Raw genomic sequence first — 22,285 nt, 5'->3', positions numbered from 1 at the left:
ATCAAAGAAGAAGTTATACTTCTTTAGGCGCGTTATGAAAAATTGATGAGAGTGAAATTTTACGATGCGCGCGCACCGTTACACAAAATTATCAGAATGAAGTTGCCCACGGAAGATGCTACGGCATTGGACATAATTTAAAAACAACATTCGAATAATAATAGAATTTATGTTACACTTAATGTAAGAGAATAATAATAAATATTTATTTATGTAATTTTTCAAATGTAAACTGAACTTTATTGACTATAATGACTCCTTTTCCAGTCTTTGATTATTTAATTGTAATTAATTATTTGCATGCAATCCTATTTTTAATAATGCCAAAGAAGTATAACTTCTTACGCGCGTACATAAGTACACGCACCCTTTTTTATAATAGCTCCATTATATTAAGGTGGTTCTTTATTCATTATAACAATCAAATATACAGTATTTACAATTTTCTGAACCTACATAAGAATATTGTAATATTATAATTTTACATTCTTAATATGGGGGATGGTTGCATACAATTATAGACACTGTCCGTCATAGATAAAGGCTGGAGCGGAGATCTAATTTACTATTTACAACGCCAATTTCATAGACATAAAAAATCTATGAATTATGACGCGACAAGGTTTATACGGTAAAAAATTCTCCCGTGCTGATTCATCAATTAGGGAGCGTTCAAGTATTACGTCACGCATTTTTTGGAGATTCTTGACCCCCTCTACCATGTAACGCGCCGTAACGTTTTTCTGTACCCAATAGTTAAACGTTTCGTGACCACCCAGACCACCTCTTTATACCTAATAGTTACCATTATGTGCTATAAAGTTGAAAAAAATATTAACAATAACGCGCAATTCAATCCCCGACCCACATCGTAACGTTATACAGACCCCCCCCCCCCAAATTCGTTACATAATATTTGAACGCTCCTTTATACACTGGTAGCGATTTTTTACTTTAATATTAAGCATCTAAAAAGCTAATTAACATGCAGCCCCAGCGCCTACTTTGACCAAAACTTGAAATCAAAGCAATTTTAGACAACTACCTCCCATTATCACTGTAACCTTAAACTTTAAAACTCTTTCAAAATTACTATAATCAACAAGAGATTACATTTAATTCGAGTCAGAGTCCATATGACTCCTAAAGTTCCTCCGCGGCTTTTTCACCCGCTGTCTAAATTTGACTATTTGATTATCCGATTCATTCACACTTGGAGCCGGCCATAGACTACTTTCCGTGGAACAACTGCTCTCTAACTCACTCTCATTCGTTTCATTCATCAATCTCGCAAGTGTTCTATTGTAACCTGGGGGAGACGTGGGTATAGATATGTCTTTAGGGGGAGGTGATTCACTGGAGTCTGACCTTTGAAGCTGTCTGCCATTCCGCCTAGACCGCCTTGGATTGATTCTGCGCATTTCGTGGGGAGATGGGGGTTCAACATTTAAAGAGTCTCCTAAAGAATCCCTAGAGCCATTAATCGGTGTGGGGATAATGCTTACTAAGTTGGTGGGAATGTTATCCTGGTTTCTTGGGGATATTGGTCTACTGCTCGCTGACTGGTCGTCGTCAGAGTCCACTTCAGCTATTCGAAATAGAGCCGAGTTTTGGCCTCTGTAACCTAAGGGATAGATAGATACTGTAGAATTTTTTAAAGGGATATTAGAAACACGCATTACTAATGATTTTTTAAGACTTGTTTTTTCGTACTTACCAGTACTTGTGCTTGGTACTGCTAGATTGTCATCGAAATTAGAAAAAATATTATTGTCACTGCTGTCTTGTGTCGTTGTACCTGCACGAGAAATTTATTTTTTTAAATATTTAAAAAATTGGGCAATGCATACAGGGATTTTGCTAAGACACGATTGAAGAATAATAAAGGGTTTTTCAACAAGAACTTTGTTTTCTAAAACAAAATAAAACAAAGAATTTAGAGGAAAATGAATAAAATTTTTATTGTATTACAAAGAGAAAAGTTTGGCAATTATGAATGAAAAATGATATCTGGCAAATGTCCACCACGACCACGCTGACAGATGTTGATTCTTTCATCAAAATTTTTAATCACTTTTTGGCAAAATGGAGGGTCTATTTCGTTAATGACATCACGGATTTTGAGTTTTAAGGCTGCAATCGATTCGATTGGCTCCGTATAGACTCTGTCTTTAACATAGCCCCACAAAAAATAATCCAGTGGTGTTAAATCACACGATCTGGCTGGCCACTTAACAGCTGAATTTCGCGAAATTATGCGCTCGGGAAATTTGGTTTGCAATAAATTGATCGTTTCATTGGCTGTGTGACATGTGGCACCGTCCTGTTGAAACCACATTTCAGTGATATCCATGTCATCAATAATAGGCCAAAATTTAGTGGTTAACATCTCGCGATACCGTGATCCATTGACTGTTACCGCATTTCCAGCCTCATCTTCGAAAAAAAACGGCCCAATCACGCCTCCAGACCACATAGTGCACCACACAGTAACACGTTGAGTATGCAAAGCCTTCTCAATAATTGCTTTAGGATTTTCAGAAGCCCAAATGCGACAATTTTGCTTGTTGACGTACCCTGAAAATGGGCTTCGTCTGAAAAAATGATTTTTTCAGAAAAACCAGCAGGTTGTTCCTGAATGAACTGAGCGAATCTGCGGCGATTTGAATGGTCGATCAGCTTTAATTCCTGCACCAGTTGAATCTTGTAAGGCTTCAAAGCCAAATCCTTTCGCAAAATTCGCCATGTTGTGCTTTTGGATAACCCCAATTGTTGAGAACGTCGTGAAATTGACAAATTTTGATCTTCTTCAACACTGTGGCTCACGGCGGCGATGTTTTCTGTTGAACGACCCGGTCGAACACGTGTTGGTGTTGGCACATTTTGTACCGAGCCTATCGACTCAAATTTCGCGACCAAATTCTTAACAGCGGTCTCAGAAGGACGATTATGCTGGCCGAAAATATCACGAATTTTACGAAATGTAACTTTAACAGAACCACCATTTTTATAGTGGATTTGAATTATTTTAATGCGATTTTCGAGCGAAATTGAATTCATTGTAATAATTGCCAAAGCACCTGCTACGAATACCGCCAAAAACTAAATGTCAAAACTATCACGTTCTCGGTGTTGCCACAATTGAAAAACAAACTTCTTGTTGAAATACCCTTTACAATAAAACAACTTAGGCTGATATTCAGAAACGAAACTATGACATGTGACTATGTCAAAATCCATTACTTAAATTCACATTTGTATTCAGAGAAAGGTTAAAATTAAAAAAAAAATGGCACTTCAATTTTATGCGTAAAAAACTTAACTATAAAATTATTTTCTCTTTATATTTAAAAATCTGAAATTTATTCATAGACAAATTTATGCAAGGAATACACATAATATATGGCTAAACAGATTACTAAAAAAGTTTTCTCTCATTATGATGAGATGCCAAAGACAATAAAAACCGTACTTCATGAAATTAAAAAAAAATTAAAAATACGACTGTGGCTTAGCTTAGCGGCTCGGCTTAGCCCGGACTTCGACTGTTTCGACGTTAACAAACCTTAAAAGCATTAATCTTTAAAGTACCTATTATGATGTCTAGAGGAACCTTTATACCAATTTAAAAAAAAACATTAGCCTATTAATTATTGATACTAATGGCGTTTTCGCCCTTAAAAATGATTTCTTTATAATAAATTTTAATATAGGTATATAAACATACTAAAATAAGATCTATTTAATAGGCTTTCCGATAAGTTACTTACCATTATTTCTTAATACTGATTTCCTAAAACTATTGACTTTACTTTTTCGTTTTGAAGATCTATGAAGACTAAGGCGCCTGCGAAGTGGCCGAATAATCTGAAAAACAATATATATTTTAATAAATCAAGTTTTTAGTTCACAGTCAAAACTAAGCGCTACGTATGAATTCCGCATGCCAATACGAGTTTGACATACATGAGCCATACTTAGCGCTGTCTCGACTCTACATCTCAGGATGACTTAATGACTTAAACGCAGATTTTAAGTTTGATTTCTTTTAAAGTGAATTGTTAAAAGGCGATCCAAGATGGTGAAAAAGAGAACACCGAGTATTACAAACGTTTTTAATTTTAAAAAAAATGGTTTTTTAAATTTACATTTCTTTATTATTCAGTTGGCATAAAAGGACTATTTGGATCAGTTGAATCAAGTTATTGTTGGGATCTCCAAGAAAAGACCCCAATAGACCTCTGATATTATGCGGTCCCTTTTGTCCCACCAGCTTGTATAAGTAAAGGAAAACAATTATGTTTGCATTTAATTGCTTCATTGTGGGTGTACAAACAAATTAAATACCTCAAGATAATAAATCTACTAATTTAAAGTATAAGTACTCAAAGCTATAATAAAACGACAAAATAATTATACAGTGTAAACTCTATATAACAACGAGTTTATTTCTCGCTATGACAATAAAGCGACAACACAACGTACACAGCTCCGCAGTTTTAACTCATTTCGGCAACTTAAAAAGTACTGTTTATTATTTAATTGCTGTCGTCATTGAGAGTAGGTGTATTGCTATGTAGAGTGTATCATTGGAAGACAAGCTAAACCAACCAAAGCCGAGTGAGCATTTCTTTAGGGTGTTTGTCGTTAGGGACGTTACATCAAGTTTACACTGTATATAAATATTTATAACTATTATATTATAAAAATTCTTACCCGCCCAGAATTCCTAAACATAGAATGGGTGGGTTCATCTGAATCAGTTCTTTCGCTAGATGGCGCTGATATACGTGTACGCGGCGCCAGCGTACGCGTCACGGGCCGACGTATACCGCGCACTCGCCGAGCTGCCCGTTTGCCCTTACAACTTGCCCCCGATATACTCTTGCCTGTCTTGGTCACGCATGGGCGGGACTGCTTATCTCGCCTTGTAATTATAAACATTATAAGCAAATGCTAGTCTTTAACCAACTTCAAAAAAACGGATTTATAAGTTTGACCTATACAGATATTGTTGGAAATGATAATATATAATGATATATTTGAGCTTCCAAGCACGAGTGCTAAATTTATTAAACGTAGGTTTGTCCACAAATTTTCTTGAAGCTAAAAGTACTTAGAAAGAAAAATAAATAATTAATTAATTCAGGTATATTCCAACTAAGAGAAAAATGGAAGTTTCATCAAACTCGATTTAGTTTTTAAATGTTGAATGTTTTTGAAGTCGAATAAATGTTTCTAAATTACTTTTGAACCATTATATTTTTAAGTACATAAATTATTTTTAACAATAATTATGAGGTATGCCCGATATAATAACACTAAAAACTGTTCCTTCATATTCTTTAGGAGACAATACAATTCATGGTTTTAAGATATGTATATTTTCTTCGACCCTTAAAGTAGCGTCAGACACAGAACACATATAAATTAAACGGGTGCAGAAATCTATGGCCAATAACCATAGATACCCTATGAATGTATTAGGATTTCTGATACCTTAGCGATCCTCTCTTTTGGGCTCTGGAATTTTTAGGATATCGCGTTGCAACCAGACGCGCCAGCCGGTTAGGACAACGCAAACTCCTACTGCCGTTTTGTGAAGCTGTTATGGGGTTAATATACAAACAAAATCAAATTTTAAAAAGAACCAAGTATGCCTGTAAAGAATTTAAACCTTTATATATACTAGCTGAACCGGCAAACGTTTGTTTTGCCATGTATATTATTTCTTGGAAACATTTTTTTAGTTCAATAATAATAACTATCTACAATAATACAAAATAGGGGTTGATCGTAGAGGGGTGACAATTAAGGGTTATATATACGTGCTGTATCATAAAAAAACAAAAACAAAAAATTTTGTCAAAAAAAATTAAAAAAATGCTTTTTGGGGTGGACCCTATCACTTAGACGTTTGAAATATAGATAGTAGCCGATTTTCAGACTTACTGAATATGCATAAATTCATAAGAATCAGTCGAGCCATTTCGGAGGTTTATGGGAACAAACATTGTGACTCGAGAATTTTATATATATAGAGATCAGTATTTAAACTAAACATCTGAACCGATTTTCATGAATTTTAAATGTTTAAGTGGATTCGAGAATTGTTTAGATTTACAATTAAGTAATTATTTTTATTTAAGACCTGTGTACAAGACAACGTCTAGGCCCGCTAGTAATTCTATAAAATTAACATATAATACTTTAGTACATATATACAATGTAAATTATCTGAAAAGGCAATGATTATTTCGATCACTTACCTCTCTTAGGCGGCAAAGGTAAGAGATCGACAACAATATGATCCGTGCTTGAATCAGAGTCATGAGCGGCTCGTGATGCTGAACTGGATCCGTCCAACGAGTCTGTCTCCTCAGCCAGACATTCCAGTTCACGTTGAACAAGGGAATCGAAGAATGCCATCATTCGGGGATCTTCGCTTGTCGATTGTTCCGCATAGTTGTGCGATATTGACTGAATAGATACACAGTTTTGAGTGATGTAAAATGGGAGATGAAACCAAAATTCTGATTGGTCAACGGCATCTGTGACGACTCATTGGTCCCGGGTTCGATCCCCGGCTGAGACAAACATCGATGTGATGAGCATTTGGTGTTGTGTTTGGGTCTTGGGTGTTTAAATATGTATTTATATGTCAATCTATCTATAATATGTATGTATATCCGTTGCCTAGTACCGATAACACAAGCTTCACCAGCTTAGCATGGGACTAGGTCAATTGGTGTGAATTGTCTTTAAAAAAAAATCTGTAGCCGACGACAACATGTTGCGTCATATGATTTTTGGCCTTTAAATTTGGTACGCTCTTTTCTTAAAGGACAGAATTGGATCGGGAATACTAAAGGCCCTATCCCAGCACGAATTGCTGTGTCAGTGTCTCGGGGTGGACTGCGGGGCGCAGTGGAGAGCTGGAGCACTGAGGCGCGCCGGCCCGTAATAACAATTAGTTATGTAAAACATTAAATTAATGTAATTCAATTTTTTTCTGTAATGGATTACTTGGCTTGCTATAAAATATATCGTGTAAATTTCAAAATCATGTTCCATATACATTTTCGTCATAAAATGAATACAATGTAGTAGAATATAATAGGCTTCCGGAAAGTGTAATCAGTGCACCATCTTTGAACTCCTTTAAAAATAGATTTGATAGTTTCTCCAAATCTCAAAATACACGCGCATCAGCTTATTGCTGCTTGTGTGTTTATATAAATAATACATAATAATAATAATGTGTCAAAAATTGGCTATGTTTGTTTTTTTTACTATAAAGCGAAGTTATTTAAATCGTGTATCGATCTTTCAAAATGGATACATAAATTACTCAACTCCACCATATATTTTTTCCATCCTACTTAGAAATGATAACGAAAAACGGAAAGAAACAATGTACTTTTTTGGAGTTTGGCGAACATATCGGTCCTTAATATATAATATCGTGATGGTGCGCGGCAAAAAACTACCTTAAAAACGCTCAGTTGTGGAACGACATACGTCGAAGTGTATTTTCAAAGTATTTCAATAACAGAAATATACTATTTAAATTCAACATTGCATTACATACAAACCTGTCCGCTGTGATGTACCAGGGACACATAATCCTCGTGGCTGTATATCTCCCTCGGATTGTCAGACCCCTGGGCCTCCTCCAACAATGCTCCCCGCATTTGTGGATACTCTAACCCAGACCAAACCTAAACCATTATTTCATTAATAACTGTCTTTCAAATCAAGGCACGTAATTTTGGTTGTAGATATATTTTATAATTCCAATAAATGATTTAACAGAAACAATAGGTTTACGCGCGTCACAAATAATACAAATTTGTATTTTAGAAAAAAATATAAGTATGTTTATTAATTTGCATATTACATTGCTTAAAAACGCTCAATTCCGTTTTTAAGTCAATAGTCCATTGAAATGTTACATTTGTTGAACATTTGTTAGAGGACGCAATTTTATTTATGGAATATGTAAGGGGTCAATACAAGCTTAAATCCAAGTTTGTGGGGTTGGCGGGCTTGTCCCCCAGCCGCCATCTTGGATAAAGGGGTGAAAACACTTTTTTGGCTATATCTCCTAAAGTTTAGGACCTAAACTATCCATTGTACAAAAAACTTGTTAAGACATATTTTGTAGCAAATCGCTTACAATTTTTGCCTACAATTCTGTCTGTGTGACTTTTTATCATAAAGCCAAAATACAAAAGTTATAATTATTTAAGTAATTATAACTTTTTAATTATTTTAAGTTCTGTAGTAAGGAAAAGAATCAGTAATAAATAAGTAAATTTGTTGGAATTGAACATAAATTTTCGAAAATCTGTTTAAAATAAACGAGAGATCATAAAAGTAAAGTAAAAATGTTGTTTTGACCGGCTTGTCATGAGCATTGACGACCCTGGTCAACTTTGGAGCGCTGTAACAGCGTTTCAAATTAACAAAATTAAAAAAAATATAGAGGAAAACCTTCAGAAAAAGATCCTCTACAAAATTGTTTTGACAGTTTTTTTTGATGAAATCAAAAGAAAAAAAGTTACTAAGCAAAAAAGGATTTTTTTTCACTTTTTTACTTATAACTTTTAAATTTTGGCTTTCTGATAAAAAGGCACACAGACATAATTGTAGGCAAAGCAATTTTCTACAAATATGTCTTAACAAATTTTTTGTACAATGTATAGTTTAGGAGATATAGCCAAAAACATGTTTTCGCCCCTTTTTCCAAGATGGCGGCCGGGGACAAGGGCGCCAACCCCACAAACTTGGGTTTAAGCTTGTATTGACCCCCCTTACATGTTCCATAAATAAAATTGCGTCCTCCAACAAATGTTTAGCAAATGTAACATTTCAATGGACTACAATTAATTCAAAATATCGTTGCCATGGTAACGGTCACGGTGTCTTTAGTCCAGTTACTTTAAGATCGGGGTTATTATTAACCTTGATGTAAATTATTAAAATTTCATTTAACCGGCAAGGACAAAATATATTTTGCGTTTTGTACTCCCTTAGATACTTACTTTAATAATTTTCTCAACTCCCGATGAAGCAATGAGACAATAATGGTTGTTATATCGGACCTGGTTGACGATTGATCTATGACCATATAACACTATATGCGGCAACTCGACCGCTGTATCTGAAATTTTTAGTTTTTTTTTTAAGTTTTGTTTATCTAAGTATATTATATTAGTCTCTCAATTGCTTACGTCTAAAAACGAAGCCGAAACATTGTAATTACATATTAATATTTTACAAGCTCTCGTATTCAAATATAATTAGCCAGATATGGCAAAAATTTTGACCGGTTCGATTTGAAATTAAAAAAAAAAACAATTTAAGATGTGTTAATGTTTCTATTGGCAAATACGGGAATATTTAAAAGATATTTTATAAGCCAATATTCGCACGATTTAACTCGTTTTTAGTATGTTGGAAATAAATAATTTCTATATTACGGGCTTTAAGTAGCATTCCAATTGTGAAAGAACTTTTGAAATCAGGCTCGTTGAACGTTTAACTTTATTTATTAAAATACAAATCCTTTATATTATTTAAAACAACCACCAGATGAGAATACTAACCAGTACCGCCCCCTGTATCCGGTATCTTCCACATATACAAATTAAAATCATCAGATCCGGAGAGCACATACTCATCGCCTTTCCCCGCGAAGCAACAGCTCTTCATCGTACACGAATTATAATAATCCTGATGATAGAACTCTGCCACCGGCTCCGGAGCCTGTACCGCGTACAGTACTGGCGCCATACGTCGGCGTAAAGCGAGAATGTGTGTGCCTGCTTGGTTGAAACGCACACTCATACTATTCTGACTTGAGTGTTTACCCCCGTAGCGGAGAACCGGACTGTGAAAGAATAGATGTATGAAAGTGTGCCAATACCGGAGTTACGATGATTTTTCAATTTTTGAAGTTATACTTCTTTAGGCGCGTTATGAAAAATTGATGAGAGTGAAATTTTTCGATGCGCGCGCACTGTGACACAAAATTAACAGAATGAAGTTGCCCACGGAAGATACTACGGCATTGGACATAATTTAAAAACAACATTCGAATAATAATAGAATTTATGTTACACTTAATGTAAGAGAATAATAATAAATATTTATTTATTTAATTTTTCAAATGTAAACTGAACTTTATTGACTATAGTGACTCCTTTTCCAGTCTTAGATTATTTAATTGTAATTAATTATTTGCATGCAATCAAAATCTATTTTTTTAATAATGCCAAAGAAGTATAACTTTTTATATGTGTGGACTTTCCATAATTTGTATAGTTACGTATATGTATTCGAACGATGCTTGGGTACGTACGTATTAACGCCACCGCGGCAAAAATTCTGGTAAGGTTTTTTTTTATTTTTATTGGACAATTCACACCAATTGACCTAGTCCCATGCTAAGCTGGTGAAGCTTGTGTTATGGGTACTAGGCAACGGATATACATACATATTATACATAGATAGACGTAACACATATAAATACATATTTAAACACACAAGATCAAATGTTCATCACATCGATGTTTGTCTCAGCCGGGGATCGAACCCGGGACCCATGGATTCGCAGTCAGGGGTACTAACCACTAGACGAATGAGCCGTTTGGTTAGGTTAGTTTAGTAGTAAATAAGTAGTAAGTACCGATGCATGTTTTCAAAGGGGATTTCGCGTCCTGCACTGGGTTTCAGTCTATCACAAATTTTTACACTGTCAATGGATATTTACAAACAATAAAAATCGGCAATTTTACTAATACATTATCAACATAAAATTGTTATATCATACATAGGACTTTATGAAAAACCGCTCTTGTTCGTGTCCGTTCAGTTTTAAATATAGGCATAATATTTGGTCAATTTAAGATTCGTACGTCTTAGAAAAATATATCGTTATAACTTATTACCAACTCAATTTTACGTATTGCCTCTACCTCAGATTTAGAGGAACTTCTTTTAAGTTTTAAATGAACGTACCCAGAACCGTAGGTATACATTTATCCGAAAGATGATGAAGGTGATGATAAAGAAATACTGGGTAATGTATATACTAACTATCCACTAAAATCAGTCTCGCTGGTAACAGCAACTTAAAGCTAGTTTAGGTCCATTTTTGGTGATTGCTTAATTTGAAGTAATTTTTTATTTATTAAAATAATAGGTGATGCTAAATAACGGCTATGGCAACACTAGTCAGTAAAATAACTCACTGTTTAGGCGACCTTAAATCCCACAGTGCAACCCCGTCCCGTGCATTGGCGGATACAAGAATGCCGACCTGTTGGGGGTGAAACATCACACCGTGGAAAGCTTTTACACTGCGCGCGATAACTAACGACTCTGAAAATGTATCATATTATTAACTGATGTTCGCCATATTGGGCTCGCGAGTAGATAAACTGTTCTTACGACCCTGTTTATATAGGAACATACGTAAAACAAGTTTTGTAATGGAAAAATATTCTTCTACAATAACCAGTTTCCACTAAATAAGGAAAATACTGTTACGAAAAATGTTTTAAATTGCACCAAATTACTCACCATGGACAGATTGTCTAGTGTCAAACAGAAGCAAGCGGCCATCATTTCCAGCTGTTGAAATAACTTTCTCATTGAAGGGGTCAATACTTAAACTGCATACAGCTCTTTGATGCTGTAGTATTTCCATAGGGCATTTGCATTCTAAATCATGTACAATCACCTAAAAAAAAATATTTTTTCAGGTTAAATAACTCCCAAATTGTTTTGCTTTGGGAGGATTGCTTGCAATAGAACAACAGAATGTATAGAAAGAGGATTCAACAACAATCCTTAACATAGAATTTCATTAGTAGTATAAACAATTATTTATAACAAATATTAAAAACATATCTATGTATCTAACTAGAATCTTAACATAAATTTTATATTGCACAATGAATACAGATTCTTATTAGAATTATATTAGTTACTATTGTGCCAGTCTCCATGTTGCCAAGGCCAAGAATGTCTTTTGATTCCATTTTAATATTAGTTAATAATAATAAAACATCTTACTATATCATCATTTCCTCCAGAATATATTTTTTTATTGTCAGATGTGATGCCTAGGCAAAATATATTTGATTGATGTAGACTTTTCATTGCTACTGGTTTTCCATAATGTAGGAGAGTCTGCCCAAATTGCCAAAGCATAACACGTCTATCATCTCCACCTATGTACATAGTTTAATATTAATAGACAAATTTGCCTAATATTCACAGGAAAATATTATTTATACTAAAGATTACAGTAATATTTAGTATGTAGAAAACATACCAGAGTATATCTGAAATTGTGTTTTAAATTAATCAACAAACATATTTTTTGAGTAGTTGCAGGCTAGTTAAATGAAACTTTCAAGTGATAAGCAATATCAGTAATTATACATAATATACTTGTTGATATGAAAGACATGTCTTAATTTAATAAAACTCCCAGGGGTGTTTAAATAAATGCTTCTAAATAAAATATACATAAATATTTTCATATTATATTAAGTTACGATAATATTAATAGATATAAACATAAAAAATAGAAACCCGTGAAACAAGAGTTATCAGTCCCAGTGAAGGATTTTTTTTAAATCTTGCTCAAAACTATAATAGTTTTCATTTCATCTAAAATTTAAAATATACCTGATACAAGCAACTCGCCATTGCTGGAAAATTCAATCGCATTAACACAGCCAAAATGGCACACTAGATCACGGCGATACAAGTTTTTAGCTGCGAGAAGTCTTTTATTGAACAAATGAGACTTAATATCTGATATCAGGCCGTATTCCCTTTTAGAAATATAAGGTAGAGGACATGCAATATTCGCCATATTTAGACCAATACCACCATTTTCATCACAACTGAGAGATCGAGACATTTTTCAGTGTTTTCGCTTAACGACGTACGGTCTATTTGACAATCAGCTGTATTTTTATTTTTTGTTATTAGAAATAGTTTACGTTCCGCTTGACGCATTTTATGATAGTATTTATAATATTTATTCACGTTTATCTTAAAATACAAAAAAAATACCAAATAACAGTTTCATCATAAATTTGAAAATGATATATTTTTATTTACTACTATATATTTAAGTTTAAATTATAAATCGTCGCAATGCGAAACTTTACATACATACTGATTTTAAAGTATGTCAGCGTTACTGTCATTGTCAATTTTTAAATGCTTTATCAGTGCGTGCTCCCAAAACTCAATAGAATTAAAACTAAAAACTTTGAAGTTTGAAACGTGCACGTGTTTTGAAAAAAAGAAATAAACAACTGTAGTAATCTACTTTGTGACTAAAAAATACGCCTGTAAAATTAGAAGTTAATTTGTAACTGCGATATGGTAATTGCTGAAGTGATGTCGAAATCATCAGTTAAAGTCTCAGGTAATAAATTACATTGTTAGTATTTTATATGGATAAATAGTTTATTATAAAATGCAATTTTTTTAGTGTCTGATACAGATTCTTCGAGCGCAGATGATGCTTCAGATCCTGAAAACGAGGCTGAACGAGAAGTAGTTTCTGATGCTAATAGTGGAAGTGTAGATGAGCAAGAGCTTAGCGATGATGAGGTTTTATTAAAAAATGAAGGATGGGCGGACTCCTTAGCCAAAATTCTTGGTTCCACCAAGCCAAAAAATAAAAAGACTTTGGTGTTATCAAGAGCAAAAAAACATTCAGAAGTTATTAAGCAAGTGAAGGAAGAAAAACCAAGTTTTGAAGTAGTAGGTGAGAATATTGAAGATATAAAACCAGAGGTTAAACAGGAAGAGGATACTAAGGAGGAACCAGTTGCTAAGAAAAGGGTAAAATAAAAATGAACTGTGCTTGTCCCTACTCAAGCTGGTGACGAATCTAGGATGTAAATTTACTACAGTTACTGATTTAGCCTTTTTAATTTACAGAAACATGAAAAGCCTTCAATAAGAGTAAAACCAAATATTTTAGAAAAGGACAGAGAAAGGTTATTAGCAAAAATAGCCACTAAGGGTGTAGTGCAACTATTTAATGCAGTTAGAAATCAACAAAAAACATTTGAAACAGAATTAAGTAGTGATGTTACTGAAACTAAAAGAGAGAAAGTATTGAAGAAATTTGATAAAAGGTCATTCTTAGATTCTCTAATGGGGCAAACAAAATCAATTGTTGTTGATGAAAGTACTAAATCAACTAAGGAAGAAGTTAAAACTGAAGAAAAACCCAAATGGAATGCGCTAAGGTAAGAAAACTTATGTAAATTATAACTCATCAAATTGGTAGTTAGGTACATAAAGAAATTAAAATTAGTCCTCAACATTTTTCTCACTTTTAATATTTTTTCGTTTCCTTCAGGGATGATTTTATGATGGGAGCCAAAATGAAAGATTGGGATAAGGAATCAGTGGAGGAATAAAATTTATATTAAGTAGTCCATAATAATTTTAATTAAATTTATTTTTAAATAAATAGGCGACTTATCTTTTAATATTACTATTTTTTACTTTAATCACTTGATAACCATTTTATATGCTTCATTACCCACTGTTTGAGTGATCTGTTTAGGTAAAGTGGAGTATATTTTAACAGGCAAATTCCAGACCATTGTTTCAATAGCCACATTCAAAGGTGCATTCCAATCATTTTCTTCATTTGATGGAAGAAGTTTTTCATTAGTGGTAACAAATTCAAAATGCAATCTCCAATTTAAGGATACTGAAATCAAAAGTTTTGTTTAAGGATTTTGAAATTATATATCTTGTTTATCAATATATAATTATAGTTATATACAAAGGAGTTGTCCATGAATATATATGTCTCTTACACATTTGTTATCATACATTTATGTGGTAAAGTAAGAAAATGATAACAATGTTTACCTTCTTCAGTGTCAAATGCTGGTGTAATGTGTAGTGGTATTGGGAGAATAAGCTGTGAATGAGTCAATCCAAGAGTTACTTCATGATATCTGGCAACTGTCATAGATCTACTACTTGTTTCTTTATTCATATTTTTGGATGGAGTGCTTTTTTTCACAATTTCTTCAGGCTGTAGGGAGACTGACACCTAAAGAGATTCAGTATTTTTTATAAGGTTTATTACTTTTTTTAAGCAAAATTTTGCATTCAGAATTGAACTATCTACACAACCATCATAAAACTATCATCATCAATCACCAAACACTTTGAACCTTAACATTTTAAAGTTAAGTTAGTAAATTCAATGCTAGCAGAGATGAAAGAAATATTTGTACTGAACAGTAATAAAAATAAATAAGTTACAAATGTTACTTAGATTTTGTTGTTAATATTTCCAATAATTATATTGTATAATTATTATATATAGAAACTAAAAGAGTTTACATTATTGCTAATAGAAACTTATTTTATTTCTATGTGAAATAAAAATACCTGCATGCAAGTGACGGTCCCAACAGAGAAATCAAATGTACCAACAATATCTTCTCCCAGTCTGTAGGCAGATTTAAATAAACAGAACCTTCCCACCTTTCCTCTTGTGTTAGTTATCATGTATGAATTGGGACTTCTGCGTGCTGTGAGATTCTATAAGTAAAACTCTTTTTCATAAGCTTCTGTACATGAAAATTATATATTAAATATTTAAGTAAATAAAATATGAAGTTGCATTAAATATAGCATTTAAATGAAATCAAATAGCCTAAGACAAAAGCCTTTGAATACCTGTAGAACTTGTAAAGCCATTGTCAGTGGTGTTTCTACTTTCCTTTCTTCAGAAAATGGATTTGTAGGCTGTAGCTCATCGGTTGTTTCATTTCCACATAGTGCGGCTAGGTCTTGAACATTCATTATTGGACTTATAGGCAGCACTCTGAATGGTATCCTTACCATTCTTATATGTGAGCCAACCTTCTGTGTTGCTATTGTTACTTTGTACGAGTACTTTACTAAGTTTCCCCTATATGATGGCGGTGCTTCTATTGGTAAAGACTCCCTATACCAAACTGAAAATGATATACATATATAATACAAAAGTTAATATTGTAGCCAGCAAGCAGAATAAAATACTCACATGTTTTAGTTTCTCCAAGAGGTATTGTTAAGTCACAAAATAATATTTTGGGTTTTGTGTGAAAGACAACATCACCAATATCACATGATGTTACTTCCAATGCGGTTGTTTTTTCAACAGGTGATGATTTTTCACCTGTATTTTTAGACGTCGAAAAGAAACAATGTATTTGTGCAGATGCCCATGCTAGGTTCTCCAAAATATCACTGAAATAATTAAAGAAGATAAGAATCTTAAAGCATAAAGTCATAATTGATAAATAGTACCTATGGCTTTGAGAATCTCTATGTTCTGGTTGAGTTGTGTGGCAAAACGTAATACAACATTCAAGCGCCTCGCCTGCTAGATACACAGTTCCTGTAGTAAGCCTTGCAGCTAATTCTATCATAATTAATGTGAAACGAAAATGGTACCGACTAATAGTCACAACTAATGTAAAATATACTTAACATAAACAACGACTGTACTAACTACAATGTACATACAACAAATGATGTTAAATGTTAATGATCTTAGAATTATTATGTTAGTCTTTGACTCTTTGACGTGACGATCCGATCTGACAGTTGACACCTTTGTAGATCGGATCGTGTAAACACTATAATCCAATCACATTAATGGAATCGATTCAAATACTAATCTCGACTTCTCGAGTCAAACTTTGTGGTTTGAACAGAACAGGGTATGTTATTAATAAGACTTAGAAAGACTAAGGCTTATATTAGTGCCTAGTGGTAACTAGAGGTTGCGGTATAATGGCAGGTCACAGGGGGTGAGTCAAATATGTCGACCCGAACTATCATTTTCATACAAATTTAGTTTTCGCCTTTCTACATACACTACATTCTACAGTTAAAGCATCTTGACTAAACCGCAGAACTCTTGTTAAATTCTAGCATTAACTGTGCTCTTGAACTATAGCACAGTCGAAGTGAAAGTTCTTTAGGCGCATAAGGGTAAATTTTTTACGGATGAAACGTCACGAAGATGCACAGCGTTTTTGTCGAAGAAAAGTTGACACTTGTCTGTGGAAATTACTTGACTGTGTAAGTTCTAACTAGCACCCTAGTAACTGTGGAAGCTATGTTTTAATTCCGAGACCTTTATTACTATATTAAACTATAAATATCTGTTGCCTAATTTTATTGTAACTTTCGGAATAAAATTACACTGTTTTATTACAAAGGTATAGTTATATTATTTTATTATAATAAAAGTTTGAATAGATTTATTATACAAAGTTGCCACTTTTAGTAATTTAATCGCTTCTGTCTTCGAAAGTGGCAACAAAATATAACGAAGTTGTTGGATTTGAAAAGGTGATTTCAGCTTAGTGGATTTATCAAATGATTTTAAATTGAAACTTGAAAGAAATGTTGATATCAGACGGAATAAATCATGGAAAACTACAATCAATAATAGTTGGCGAGTTAAAAAAAGCTGGTTTAAAGCATCGTTTGAAGAAGATTATATTGAAAAATGTAAAAGTGAGTTTATCATTTGTTTATACCTACTTGTCGTTCTTTTTTAAATTATATAAAGCTCCTTGATCCTTTATGTTTTATACAGAATCATAAAACTTTATTTGGAGCTCCATTGATAAAAGTGCCCTCATGCAGTGTAATTTGCTGTGGTAGTACGTTGAGTATTCCGATTGTTGTCAGTGAGATGTCTTCTGTGCTTCGGGCTAATGCTCATGTTGAAGGATTATTTCGTAAAGCCGGATCTCAAACTCGCCAAAAAGATATTAAGGTAATTATTTTGAAAATAAGTAATTGAGCACTTTACCTGTTTACTTCAAATCTATCTGTAATGTTTACTATATTTTTTTAAAATTATTATATATCTTACATTGTGGCTTGAATACACTTCTATTGACCTGTTATTGTGTTTTGTGTGCATTTTCACTTTATGGTTTTATACCTACTATATCAATACAAATAATGAATGAAACTATTATAGTAGTCTGTTTGAACCATTTACAAAAATTTTTGAAGCCTGCATACAAATTTGTTATATTTCAAATCTGTTCAATGTTTCAGGGTCTCCTAGATGCTGGGGGCTGTGTCTCTGAAGGTCATCATCCTATTGATGTAGCAAGTGTATTGAAGCTGTATCTACGCTGTTTGCCAGAACCTCTTATCAGTGCTGAAGTTCAAGATTTGTTGTTACGATGCAGGGTTACTGCAGGAGGTGACGGAATGAAATCAATTTTACACACCTTACTATTGTTGCCTGTGCTTCATGTACACTTGTTGCATTATATCATGGAGGTACTGTTTCTACTTGTATTTACTTTATTTATGAAGTGAAATCACTCATCTCTCTAAAATCCATCTTATCATCCCAGCATGATAATTTTGTCTTAATATGGGATGTGATTTTGTTTATTTAAAAACTTATTCAAATCTACAACCTTTTAGTAAATTCACATCTGTATCATAGTTTTAATAAATTTTTCAGTTACTGAACTTCATTTCATCGAGACACAAAGATAACTTAATGGACTCCTCCAACTTAGCAATTGTGTTGGCTCCCAGCATTATGCCGCTTCCTGCAGCAGCTACTGCTCAGAGACTTGAACATCATGTAGCTCTTGTAAAGGTAGTTTTATTTTATTTTGCATTACTCAAGTCACTTATATGTACGCTCTTGATTTATTAATTATTTATACTTAATCTACGCTTCTAAATAGTCTTGATGTAAATGAAATCAACTGATTTGGAGAATACTATCATTTTCAGATATTCATAGAGAATTCAAAACATATTGGGTTACTGACAGATGAGCTTATGTCGCAATTGGATGATGATTCTGATATTCATCAAGTCAGACGGAAAAAGAGAAGAAGTGGATCACTTAACCGTAAGAAATTATTCAATCTAGAATTAAAAATGTGAAGATGAATTTATATTATGTATAAACTTTCTTAAATCTTGAAAGTATAAACCGTAGTTTATGGACATTTTATGCATTTAGGTACAATTTATTTACAAAACTGCATCATTTGGAGTATTTAAAATTGTATCTTATGTAATAATTTTGCTTTAATATCAGAGTATTTTTGATGTTTAAGTTTTTTATGGGTCAGTGCCAAGTATATAATCAAGATGATTAAAATTAAATTGTATGTCTCAAGATCCATTATATCAAACTACTAAGCCTCTATTCCATAACATTATCATGATTCATTTTACTAGTTACATTAAGACTATTATAATATATTGGGCTAATTTGCCGTACAATATATGATGCTGAGACAGATTGGTTGCTATACAATGATAAGGATAATTTTAATGAACTCTAATCTCAAGAATTCAGAGTTTGGCCTCAGGATTAAGAATTACTTGTATATGTAAAGCGTTTTGAATTTATATTTCATGGATAGTACTTGAACATGTCAGCTTAGATTTTAAGTAATGAGCACAATGATTTAAGTGACATAAAAGATTAATTTGTTTTTTTTATTTTGGTTCCAGGTATGCTACATGGATTGCGTAAGATGGTATCTGGCAATGTCAACACACCGGCCACAGTCAAGGAGTATGATAAAACTCCGGTGCTTAATAAATCTACATCTAAACGAAAATATGATACGTCTGAAGGCCTTTCTGCAAAAATTAAGTAAGTTACCTTGCTAGAGTAGTAAAGGTAGTTTTTAAAAAGATATTTTTTATAAAGTTAATTTTAGAACATTACAAAATAACAAGCCAGAACTATGGTCATCATTGAAAGCAATGAAATGTTAACATATATTATGTATATGTATATGTTAACGTAAAATTGTAAAAACCGTTAGATTGTAATCTATCGGTTATCGGTATTCGGTAGATTGTACTACACTAACTTAGTTATCATTCAAACTTCTTTGGTCAATTACAGATTAATTTTACTTCCCAACAATTTCATATAACTACCGAATAATAATACGTTAATTTGTAAGCAGTTCGTTGAGGTTCACAATCTTTCGACAGTTTACAATCTCGCGAGATAGATTACAATCTAACGGTTTTTACAATTTTACGGCGACATATACATATATGTAATTTAATGTATAATATGTGTATATGCATTTCAGGAAAGAAATAAAATCTGGCTTACCTCAAAAGGAGTTGTCATTTACTCCTATGAAAATGTAAGTACATATGTATTAAAACATTTGGTTATTAAATTTAATCAGGTCTTATATTGTAATAAAATGTTTAAATTAAAATTGCTATGAGTAATATATTTACCATTTAAAAATGGTTGTAAAGAATGCTTATTGTCAAAATTTGACTTGTAGGTATTTATACCTAAAAGTGCTTTAATAAGGTACCTATATTATTGTTTTTTTGGATTTTTGTTATGTGTATGTTTGTAAATAAGGTAATAAAGCATAAATAAATATTATTACAGGGGCATCACAGAAAGAAAAAGACTTCGACTCAGCATGGTAGATGTAAAAAATACAGCAATTACACCAGATTTCAGTTCAAATAAAAATTCTGAAAGCAGCAGTAGTGAAGATATACTTACATCATCAGAACAGCTTTTCAATCCTCATGATACAATAGATCTTTCATCAGACATGAAGCAAACAGATAAGGATTATGTACGGATTTCTAAACTGGAGTATGAGGAAATCAAGAGCAGAGTTTCAGCCATAGAAACCCGATTGTCCAGGGAATTCACAGATGTCATCCCAAAAGTACAACCGCTACAACAAGTTCAAAATGTCTACGAACAAACCCTAGAAGATGTGGCCATGTTAAATTGTCCTGGTTCCGAGCATCTCGCTCGACGACTAAGCAAAGAACTGAAAATTAGACCCAAAGAAGAAGCCAAAATAATTCGTTCACCGAGTGCAAGAAAAATAGGTTCCATTAGACGTCGTTCCAAAGAAAATTTAACTAAAATTGTCCGTCACAAATCGTGGAATGTATCAACCCATCAAGGTATGGATCGGTTTTATCCCTACGTTGGGTTAAATCAAAGAGAATCCACCGCCAAACGCAGTATTGAAAGTAAAGAATCTGATTGGGAAGAAAATCTATCGGAAACATCTTCACACAATGTTTCCAGTTCTAGTCAAAAGTATCATATGCGTAAACGTATTAGTTTAACCACAGATTATGGATCCGAGAGAATAACAACCAAATCTCGCTGTCTTTTACCACGAAGATCGCTCAATGTCATTTTTACTAGTCCAGATAATAGAAACACCCTTAGTCCAAATGGCAAAAATAACTATAGATCAAGCCATAGTCAAAACAAATATGTCAGTAAAGAACCTATCCAGCATAAGTGGAAGAGCGCTGCGGCGTTTTTTATGGATAAAACTGGTGAATTGGAAGGCAATGGTACTTCAGGGAGGCCTTCAGTAAACAAACTACGTAAGCAAAACGCTGGTGCTGTTTTAGCTAAAGCGAAACTTTTTGAATCAAGTCAATCGGATAAATCATCTGAAAGAAGTGAGAATACGCAAAAGTCCGTTTTCGCTCGGAAGCCTAGAATTCAAAGTCAAGTCAAACCTCAAAAAAATATGACTACGAACTCAGATATGGAGACTAGAATGATATTTAAAAGCAACACCAATAAAGAATCTCTCCAAACGTACAGACAATACAACCCCAATTTAGTTAAATCTAAAGAGGAATTAAATTCGCGGCTTATTAGGGCAACACCAGTTAAAAAAGTAGTATCGCCACAGAAGACATCCCATACGCCCATTTTAAAAAAAACATTATGTACCCCTAGGAGCTTGAGAACTCCTGCAAATTATAGTGAACAGAAAAAGTTTAATACACCTCTCAAAGGAGTACATATTTCACCAAAAAGACGATCTCCCCGTCAAAGACTAAATAGGCTAATTTAAGAGTACTTATATTGTTCTTTATGATTATAGTGCCTTTAATTTAAAGTATAAGGCTATTTGTCAATAGTTAATGTAAATAATGCAATTGTTATGAAAATAAATGAATAATCAATGAGTTTTGTTTTAATAGATTGGTTGTTGAAAAGTAACGTTTTTTTTAGTTTACTTCTAAATACGCCCATAAGCGCTTTTGACAATACGCCCATGATATTTATATAAAAGTATATTGTTACTATACCATCCTATTAATATTAAAAACGCGGAAGTTTGTAAGTATGTTTGTTACTCATTCACGTAAAAACTACTGAACGGATTTTAATGAAACT

General features: G+C 33.1%; 4 protein-coding genes across 5 annotated transcripts; 2 read left to right on the top strand and 2 right to left on the bottom strand.

Moving 5' to 3' along the window:
* Positions 1–520: 520 nt before the first annotated feature.
* LOC125054625 (DDB1- and CUL4-associated factor 5) lies at positions 521–13,012 on the bottom strand. Its single transcript, XM_047656632.1, has 13 exons — positions 12,706–13,012; positions 12,085–12,242; positions 11,590–11,749; positions 11,259–11,388; positions 9,612–9,895; positions 9,048–9,166; positions 7,596–7,721; positions 6,270–6,480; positions 5,500–5,605; positions 4,717–4,927; positions 3,771–3,867; positions 1,718–1,798; positions 521–1,624 (listed from the first exon to the last, which is right to left on the bottom strand). The coding sequence occupies exons 1-13, from the start codon at positions 12,941–12,943 to the stop codon at positions 1,116–1,118; spliced, it is 2,430 nt and encodes an 809-aa protein (XP_047512588.1). The 5' UTR covers positions 12,944–13,012; the 3' UTR covers positions 521–1,115.
* A 244-nt stretch (positions 13,013–13,256) lies between these two features.
* Positions 13,257–14,540, top strand: LOC125054834 (RRP15-like protein). Its single transcript, XM_047656963.1, has 4 exons — positions 13,257–13,459; positions 13,526–13,881; positions 13,981–14,294; positions 14,408–14,540. The coding sequence occupies exons 1-4, from the start codon at positions 13,414–13,416 to the stop codon at positions 14,466–14,468; spliced, it is 777 nt and encodes a 258-aa protein (XP_047512919.1). The 5' UTR covers positions 13,257–13,413; the 3' UTR covers positions 14,469–14,540.
* On the bottom strand, positions 14,492–16,615 carry LOC125054833 (RAB6A-GEF complex partner protein 2). The gene is made up of 6 exons (XM_047656962.1): positions 16,369–16,615; positions 16,103–16,308; positions 15,754–16,034; positions 15,463–15,615; positions 14,932–15,118; positions 14,492–14,767 (listed from the first exon to the last, which is right to left on the bottom strand). The coding sequence occupies exons 1-6, from the start codon at positions 16,488–16,490 to the stop codon at positions 14,562–14,564; spliced, it is 1,155 nt and encodes a 384-aa protein (XP_047512918.1). The 5' UTR covers positions 16,491–16,615; the 3' UTR covers positions 14,492–14,561.
* A 652-nt stretch (positions 16,616–17,267) lies between these two features.
* On the top strand, positions 17,268–22,074 carry LOC125054832. 2 transcript variants are annotated; one of them, XM_047656961.1, is made up of 9 exons: positions 17,268–17,288; positions 17,422–17,589; positions 17,672–17,854; positions 18,145–18,375; positions 18,566–18,706; positions 18,847–18,967; positions 19,582–19,726; positions 20,181–20,237; positions 20,501–22,074. In XM_047656961.1, exons 2-9 carry the CDS (start codon positions 17,476–17,478, stop codon positions 21,957–21,959), a joined length of 2,451 nt encoding a protein of 816 aa, XP_047512917.1. In that variant the 5' UTR covers positions 17,268–17,288; positions 17,422–17,475; the 3' UTR covers positions 21,960–22,074. The 2 variants fall into 2 exon arrangements, with proteins under 2 accessions (XP_047512917.1, XP_047512915.1); XM_047656959.1 differs by lacking the exon at positions 17,268–17,288 and having other exon boundaries at positions 17,375–17,589.
* The last annotated feature ends 211 nt before the right edge of the window (positions 22,075–22,285 follow it).

Source organism: Pieris napi, chromosome 12 (assembly GCF_905475465.1).
Source record: "Pieris napi chromosome 12, ilPieNapi1.2, whole genome shotgun sequence".
Lineage (NCBI taxonomy): Eukaryota > Metazoa > Arthropoda > Insecta > Lepidoptera > Pieridae > Pieris > Pieris napi.
The sequence above is the reverse complement of the archived record's forward strand: the minus strand, read 5'-3'. Positions and strand labels throughout refer to the sequence as shown.